This window comes from Lissotriton vulgaris, chromosome 9 (assembly GCF_964263255.1).
Source record: "Lissotriton vulgaris chromosome 9, aLisVul1.2, whole genome shotgun sequence".
NCBI classification, from domain to species: domain Eukaryota; kingdom Metazoa; phylum Chordata; class Amphibia; order Caudata; family Salamandridae; genus Lissotriton; species Lissotriton vulgaris.
This window is the reverse complement of record NC_141697.1, coordinates 1,243,338,166-1,243,347,258: the sequence shown is the minus strand read 5'-3', so window position 1 is coordinate 1,243,347,258 and position 9,093 is coordinate 1,243,338,166. Positions and strand designations below refer to the sequence as shown.

The window sequence follows — 9,093 nt, the reverse complement described above, 5'->3', positions numbered from 1 at the left end:
GGCCATGAGGAGTCGTCCCAGGGGGAGGGTGATGGTCCCAGGATGAGGACTTCCGTCTTGTCTGAGCTCAGTTTCAGGCGGCTGTTCTTCATCCACTCGGCGACGTCTTTCATCCCTTCGTGTAGGCTCGTTCTGGCGGTGGCAGGGTCTCTGGTGAGGGAGAGGATCAGTTGGGTGTCGTCGGCATAGGAGATGATGTTGAGGTTGTGCTGGCGTGCGATGGCTACAAGAGGTCTCATGTAGACATTGAAGAGGGTGGGGCTGAGTGATGATCCTTGCGGTACGCCGCAGATGACTTCGGTGGCCTCAAATCGAAACGGGGGGAGGCGGACTCTCTGTGTTCTTCCGGTGAGGAACGAGATGATCCACTCCAGTGCCTTCTCTTGGATACCGATGTTGCTGAGGCGTTGAACTAGGGTGTGGTGGCAGACAGTGTCGAACGCTGCAGAGAGGTCCAGGAGGATGAGGGCCGCTGTTTCTCCGTTGTCGAGCAGGGTTCTGATGTCGTCGGTGGCTGCGATGAGGGCAGTCTCTGTGCTGTGGTTGGCTCGGAAACCGGACTGCGAGGGGTCGAGGGATCCTTTTGTCTCGAGGAAGGCTGCAAGCTGTCTGTTGACGGTCTTCTCGATGACTTTGGCGGGAAAAGGGAGGAGCGAAATGGGGCGGAAGTTCTTGAGGTCGGTGGGGTCAGCTGTTGGTTTCTTCAGTAGGGCGTTGAGCTCGGCATGCTTCCAGCTCTCCGGGAAGGTGGCGGTGTTGAAGGAGGCGCTGATGACGTCCCGGAGTTGGGGTGCGATGATGGAGTCGGCCTTGTTGAAGACGTGGTGGGGTCAGGGGTCGGTTGGAGATCCGGAGTGGATGGTGTTCATCGTGCGGGCTGTGTCTTCGGTGGTTACCGTGGTCCAGGTGCGGAGGGTGGCGGTGGGGAGCGTTGGTTCAACGGTTGGGTGCGTGGATGGTGCGCTGAAGCTGTTATGGATGTCGGCGATCTTGCGGTGGAAGAACGAGGCGAGAGAGTCGCAGAGGTCTTGTGAAGAAGTGATGTCGTTGTTGCCGGTGCTGGGGTTGGAGAACTCCTTGACGATGCAGAAGAGTTCCTTGCTGTCGTGTGCGTTGTTGTTCAGTCGTTCCTTCAGTGATTTCTTCTTGGTGTTGCGGATAAGCTGGTGGTGCTTGCGGGTGGCGTGTTTGAGGGCGGTCATGTTGTCTGTGGTCTGGTCAAAGAGCCAGGCTTTCTCGAGGGTGCAGCAGTTTTTCTTGGAGTCCTTGAGTTCGTCGGTGAACCAGGAGGCTTTCTTGCTTCTGGGTCTGCTGGGGGGGTTCTTTAGTGGCGCGAGGTCGTCGGCGCAGTCGGTCAGCCACTTCGTGAAGTTGCGTGCTGCTTCGATGGGGTCCGTTGTGCTGGCGGGTGGGTTCTGGCTGAGGGAGGTGGTGAGCTGATCTTGCTGCAGTTCCTGTGAGGGACCTGTTGCGGGTGGTGGTGAGTCGTGGTTCTTCTGAAGCTGAAGTGGACGCAGCTGTGGTCGGTCCAGTGAAGTCCGGTGGAGTGGCTGAAGGTGATGTGCTTGCTGGATGAGAAGATGGGATCAAGCGTGTGGCCGGCGTAGTGGGTGGGGGTGTTGACCAGTTGCTTGAGTCCGAGGTTGGCAAGGTTGTCCAGCAGGGCGGCGGTGTTGCGGTCCTTGTTGTTCTCCAGGTGGAAGTTGAGGTTCCCTAGGAGGATGTAGTCAGCGGAGCGGAGGGCATGCGGGCTGATAAAGTCCGTGATGTCTTCGCTGAATTGTGTACGTGGTACCGGGGGTCTGTAGATGAGGGTGCCTCTGAGGGTCGTCTTTGGGTCGGTGTGTATCTGGAAGTGGAGGTGCTCGGCGGCGGCGAAGGTGTCGCTGGAGTCGGTCGTGATGCGGATGGTGTTCTTGTGTACGATGTCGATGCCTCCTCCAATCTGGTTGACGCTGTCTCTCCGGGTGATCTTGTATCCGTCTGGGATGGCGATGTCGATGTCGGGTGCGGAGGAGGCGTTCATCCAGGTTTCTGTGAGGAAGGCGACTTCAGGTGAGGTAGTGTCGAGCAGGTTCCAGAGTTCGATGGCGTGTCTGTGGATGGAGCGGGTGTTGAGCAGGATGCACTTGAGGTTGTTGGTGCTCGGTTTGGAGGCTGTGGTGCAGGTCCGGATGCAGGTGAACTTGCAGGCTTGGCAGGTGAAGGGTCCGTGGGTGCGTCTCGAGGTGGCTCGGTGGCAGGCTCTTGTCCGGTCGGGTTTGAGTGGGATGAGGATGGCGGCGTCGTAGGTCCGTCGTGTGGGCAGGCATCGTCGGGGACCAGGGGTCCTGGCGCTGGGCGCGGTCCAGGCGCAGACGGGCTTGCCTTTGGCGCGCCTTCGGCGCACAATCGGCGCGCCCGCTGCGCGTCAATGCTGCGCGTGCGTGGGGTCATCATAAGTAGGCAGCCGGGAGGAGGGTCAGTGGTGGGGCGGCGAATGGGGTGGCGGGGGGCGGGCCGCAGGGAGGCAACGGCGGGAAAGTCTGGTGCGGGTGGGCGGCTCAGCGGCGGCTGGGTCACCCAGGCAGCAGCAGGAAAATAAGGCGGCAAAACAGCGGGGCTCAGGAGCAGCAGGAGGAGGAGCGTGGGGGCAACCAGGCCGCAGGTGCAGGCACAGTGGTCGCTCCCTGGAAGAAGACACGGCTCCTTTAAGTAGGCAGCCGGGAGGAGGGTCAGCGGCGGGGCAGCGAATGGGCTGGCGGGGGGGCGGGCCGCAGGGAGGCAGCGGCGGGAAAGTCTGGTGCGGGCGGGCGGCTCAGCGGCGGCTGGGTCGCCCGTGCAGCAGCAGGAAAATAAGGCAGCAAAACAGCGGGGCTCAGGAGCAGCAGCAGGAGGAGCGTGGGGGCGACCAGGCCGCAGGTGCAGGCACAGTGGCACAGTAACACCATCGCATAGAACAGGGGCCTCCAGCTTATCCGTAGTCAGAGCTACTGCTGATCAAAGAAAATCATTCCGAGCTACTGAAGGCCGAGCCACTCGCCCATGGCTACCAGACGCGCCCACGCCCAGCGTCACTGTCTTTAAGCCTAATACCCATAGAGCCAGACACTAGGGTTTGGACAAAATGCTGTGAGTAGGGGCAGTATGACAGGACTGCCATGCGTGTCAGTGACAGCGGGGTCTTTGGGGACAAATGAACATGTGTGAGTATAAATGGGATATGTGTGTATGAGTGAATGAGAGCCTGTATCATATGTACTTGTGGCACAGGACATACCTTTCGCCATGTGTAGCATCTTTACATGTATAACACAAACTTACAACCATTTTGTTTAAATGGGAGAAACTTAAAGTATAGAAAAACGTTCTGCAAAAGTGTTCATAATACGGAGCATTTCTCTGAATTTAAATTTCTCCCACTTAAAAAGTGGCTTTATTTTGCAGTTATAAATATGACACTGTGTCTACCAGCCATTTGGAGCAAAATGCCTGCAGTGTGTAAATGTAACACTTTGTAATGGAAGAAAATTAACCTGAAGAGTTAACTTTATGTTCATATGTATTCCATAAAACTCATTATTTTAATTTTCTCCCTTTTCTCCCATTTCAAAGTGGTGCATCTGGCAATCAACGGCTTGTAGACATAGTGACATATTTATAACAGAAAAATAAAGTCCTTTGTTTAAATGTGGGAGGAAGTTAAAGTGAAGAAACATGCTTCATACAATATTAAAACATAATTGGCTTAATTGAAAGTGGAGAAAAACATTAAGATTTAATACTTCATAGAAATACTTATCTTCGCTTTTTCTCCCATTTTAGAAAAGATTGTATTTTTAAGTTATTAATATGCCCACTGGCCACAGGGAGCAAGATGCTGCTGTGTGTTAATGTAACACTTTGGAATGGGAAAAATTCAACTGAAGAGGCAACTTAATGATTGGGTTAACTCTTGATTTTTATTTTCTCCCATTTAAAAAAATTCAGAAGCATCACTTTGCTCTCACCTCTATTATTGAGCTGACAAGTATTTTTATTTAAGAGTTAAATACCTTCCTCAGTGCTTCAGTTCTTCACCTCTGTGTCCCACCCCGGGCCATAAATCTGACCTCAGCGCTGCTCACTATCAGGCCCTGCTACCTGAAGGCTGATTATAATAATGCAAAATAAACACAACCTTCCCTTAACTTTAAAAGGAAAATGAGACCTCTTGTTTATTTAAAAATGAACTCAAGACTGCGAGGTATTCTGAAAGTGTCTGCGAGTTACTGTTAACTCACAATCAACCGGTTGGTGACACCTGCAATGGAAATGAATGAAGGTAGGACGTAGTGGGCGGAGTGGGGTTACGCCGAGCGCCATGGAGTTGAGTACAAACTCCGCATAGCTCCGCTACTCCACCCGCCCTATTAAGAACTCGGTAAAACTATTAAAAAATGTGTTAAAAGTATATAAAAACGCCTTATCTTAGCTGCGGTGTCCCCGGGCTGTCCTCTTCCTCCTCATTGCGTTCTTGGTGAAAACTGCGCATGCGGGTAGGTGGCGGGTGGGAGGGTGGCGGAGGCTGGATTTTCATTTGCCACATAGTCTAACATCTGCTGCATAATTTGTCGATTTTAACCCAAAAAAGGTTGCTTCAAGCTTAAATGGACCAAAAGTTACTAAATATCTAGAGAGAAGTGTTGCCGCACAACAGAACGCCCATTGTTAAGGGCGGCTGGTCACGTTTCAGTTCATTATTGTTGTTTTTTGGATGCTAAACTGGTACTAATAAGATGAAACCTTTGATCAGGCAGAGTTCAAATGTGTAAAAATGTCAAAATAAGTAGCTGATACCATCACTTAATGTGCTGCATTACTCCAGATATTTAGCATTTCTTGCCGCATAGTTTAGTCAACCCTGCCTCATAATATGGCCCTCCTTTGCCACATTATTCCAGTGGCCTTGACTAATAGTCATAATGACGAAGAGGTAATGGATGAAAGCGGTGCGGTGAGCGAGGGACGAAGCAATGCTCTTCTTGTGGTACTACATATGCCCATTTCATCTTGTACTCATCGTTGAAGGCTCGCTTTCTCGGCTTAGTCTAGCTGTCAATGCTGGGACGCCTCATTGCCGATGCAGCCATGCGCTTTATAAGTATTTTAATCTAATCTAATCTTTCTTCCAGGGACTCTCTCAAGCGGTTATGGACGCAAAGAACAGAACGACGGTGACAGAATTCGTCCTCATGGGCTTGAGTGGTGGCCTCGGGATCCGGATCTGTATCTTCATCATTCTTCTGCTTGTCTACATGGTCTCAATGGCGGGGAATGTTTTCATGTTAGTTCTGATCAGCGTGGACCGGCGGCTGCACACCCCGATGTACTTCTTCCTCTGGAACCTGTCGCTGCTGGAGACTGTCTTCATCTCAGATATTGTCCCTCTCATGTTAGTTCAGACATTGTCTTTGCGCACATCGGTGTCATTTGCCACATGCTTTACACAGTCCTTCTTCTATGTCTACCTTGCCACCAATTCCTTTTACCTCCTGCCCATCATGTCCTATGACCGCTACGTGGCCATCTGCAACCCGTTGAGGTACACCAGCATCATGAGTGGTCAGCTGTGCCTGGAACTGGTCATCGTATCTTGGCTTGGGTCTCTACTGTGTCTCCTCTATCCAACTATTGCAATCAGCAGGCTTCCTTTCTGCGGCCCCAATGTCATCAACCACGTCTACTGTGACAGCTTGGCGATCATGAAGCTGGCCTGCGCGGACACGCGGCCGATCCAGTTGAATAATATTATTGTGTCTCTCTTCTTCCTGCCCTGCTCCTTGGGGTTGACGATTGTGTCTTACACCTTCATCATTAGGACTATTGTGAGAATCCCTTCAACTAATGGAAGACTCAAGGCCTTCTCCACCTGCAGCTCCCACCTGACCATGGTGGCCATAGTCTACGGAACCTCCATCTTCATCGAAGTGAGCCCGGCGCTTCACCCCTCGGTAGAGGTCTACAAAGCAGTCAACATGTTCAGCACCATCCTCTCTCCTCTGATGAACCCTTTCATTTACACCTTCAGAAATGAAAAGTTTAAGGCTGTGTTAAAGAAACATGTACACAGAGAACAAAATGTTCACGTTATATTGTGAGTGATCTTTTACGGAACAAAATAAAACACGAGTTACAATGTCCTGCATGGTAATAAAACATGTTTCTTTGGTTATCTCACCAATGACTCTACATTTGCTGTGTGGTATATGTCATACTCTTGATACTACGGGGCATATTACCAAGCAATAGCGATAATTATCGCTATTGCTTGGTTAGAGACAAAAATGTATCGCCGACCTGCGGCGATTTTTATCGCAGATAAACCTTGGTATTACCAAGGTTTAACGCAAATGCGATAAAAATCGTCCGCAATGCATGAATATCGCTGAAAAGTCCGCGATATTCAGGCATTATCGAGCTAATGCTCTTAGCCATGTTATCCACCTCTCATTGGATAACATGGCCAAGAACTGCTCAGGGGCAGGTGTTAGCTTTTGGAGATATTCGCGCTTAGCGCGAATATCTCCAAAAGTTGGTAATAGGAGATAGCGATGTTAGCGACTGTTTCCAGTCGCTAACATCTTGGCACGCCCACTTTGCATGTCATTAGTGATAAATTTCTCTGACATGCAAAGTGGGGCCCAAGATGGTCGCTATCTCCTACTAGCTGTCGCTAACTGGTGTTAGCGACAGCTAGATAATAGGGAGATAATTTTACCTCCGCTTTCTTGGCTTTTAAAGCCAAAAAAGCGAAGATAAACCCCCTTGATAATATGCCCCTACATTTCTCAATCTGTCCAGTTTAAGTAAGTCCTCAATAAACACCTGATGACGAACATTGGGCCCGATTCACAGAACTAACTTAAGACAAAATCCTAAACTTACTACTTTTGGTATTCACAGAAGTTAGGACTTTGTCTTAAGTTTGTCTTAAGACAAACTTAAGACAGACTTAAGACAGACTTAAGTTAGGATTTTGTCTTAAGTTTGTCGTAAGACAAACTTAAGACAAAATCCTAACTTCTGTGAATACCAAAAGTAGTAAGTTTAGGATTTTGTCTTAAGTTAGTTCTGTGAATCGGCCCCATTGTGTTTGCATTCTTCAATCACATGCTCTTGCAACAAGTCCTAAAAATTGTTCTCTTCACATTTCTCTTTCACAGAACCCAAAACTTAAATTATTCTAAATACTACTTATAACACTCTTATGCTAATAACCCATCAACCTCTCAGCATATAAAAAAAAATAGAGTACATGATACTCAGATCGGGCACTCCAATTCTCACTCGGAATGCTCACCGGTTCAATTTTTCACTTACTAACGTCTCTCCCCAGTTTATGAATCCCCATCACACTGTCCCGCATTCAGCACTGTCCACGTCATCCATTTCATGAAATATTCTATTAACACTGTATCATTTAATTTATTTTAAAAAATGTATTCAGTTTTGTTGCTCGATTATGAATTTACCTTGAAAAAACAAAGACAAGAGGTGTTTGGCAAAACAGGAACAGTTGGTTTATTCAACTACTACGGCCAGGAGTGCAGAATACAGAAAAAAGTCTGAGGACTGACTCATCGTTTTGAATGTCTTTTTATATATTTCTTGAACCATCATAAAAAAAATCATAGATCCTGTTTCGGGAGTTGAAATTGGGCTTTGCCATGAGGTCATAAATTCTCCCACCTGATGACAATTACAGGTGAGTCCCGACCTTGCCTAGACACAATGACGGCTAGTGGGTAACGTGTCCAGATGTCCGGCATGGGAGCGTGTGATATTTCTGCATGTGTAGTGTGTGCTGCGTCATGGTTGGCTGAGTGTTCCTAATGTCATGTGGTATCTAACTTTATGGTGTTTTGGGAATGTGTATCCTTCTGGCCATGTACGATTCATTGGGGCCAATCTCCCAGGACCATTGTGATGTTGCTGCGTATCTGTGGGACTAACCTGTCGTGCTGGTTATGTGCCACCCCACCTGTGATCTGCCAATCAGTAGCCTCAGGCTTAGTTGGCAGGGCCTGCCTGACCACGTTTTATTTATTTTTTATATTTTGACCACGTATTTCAGACATGGGGTTGATGGCAAGGTCATATTGGGGGATTTCTACAACAGGGATTCAATTTCGTTTTTATACATACACGAATCGTGGCGTAAATTAACATCAATATTAACATTCCCCCCTCTAGTTGAATTTTCAACTACATCATTTAACCCACACTTCATGACAGTGACGTTGTTGGGGGCTTATCATGTTTCAGTTTTAACTATCACTACTTCCCTAGTTACTTACATTCTACCCAATTTGAGGACTGCATTTTTATAGCAGGAAAACCCTCACTTGTACTTTCTCATCTGGTTATTTGCAACCAGCGGGCGTTCACTTTCGTCTGTACTGAGGGATCCTCCCTCATTGACTTGTGTATCAAAATCACCTTTCTTTTTTCTCGGGCTGATGCAATAGAGCTGTTTTCTTCTGTAGCGGATGTTAGTACAAGTCTGATGGATCTTCTCCAAGAATCGCCAGTGCCACACTGCCAGTGTGTATCCATCAGCGTGGAGGTGCCCTATTGCATGTCCGCTACGTGCAGTAGCGCGCCACAGTTCTCATTAATGCCAAGCGGAATCGTTCCTTTGCCTCTGAAACACAAGGAGTACAGTGTAAGTTTCCCTACTTTTAGGGATTGTCCCTTCCCTTCCAACCACATGTACCTGTCTTTCTCAGTGCCCCATATTTCCTGACAGGGGTTATCTATGTGTGTATTTCACCCTCCCCTATGAGACTCATTTCCCTTTGTGCCATCAGAACTGTTCATCATTTTCATCATTTCCCATCTGGTTATTTGCAACCAACGGGTGTTTGCTTTCATCTGCGCTGTGAAGGAGGGCATGGACCCTCCTGCTTTTGCTTGTATATCAGGAAACAGTTTGACTTCTTCTGGAATGTCCTTGAACTGGGCCCAGCCAAAACAATCAGCAGTTACTTTTCCTCAATCCTGACTCAATAGAGCTGTTTTCTTCTGTAGCTGATGGTGGCACAGCTCTCATAGAGCGTCTCCAAGAATGAC

At 48.6% G+C, this 9,093-nt stretch overlaps 1 protein-coding gene across 1 annotated transcript; it reads left to right on the top strand.

The window, feature by feature from the left end:
- The first annotated feature begins 5,171 nt into the window (after positions 1-5,171).
- Positions 5,172-6,119, top strand: LOC147693176 (olfactory receptor 6J1-like). The gene has a single exon (XM_086939580.1). The coding sequence runs from the start codon at positions 5,172-5,174 to the stop codon at positions 6,117-6,119; it is 948 nt and encodes a 315-aa protein (XP_086795706.1).
- Positions 6,120-9,093: the final 2,974 nt, after the last annotated feature.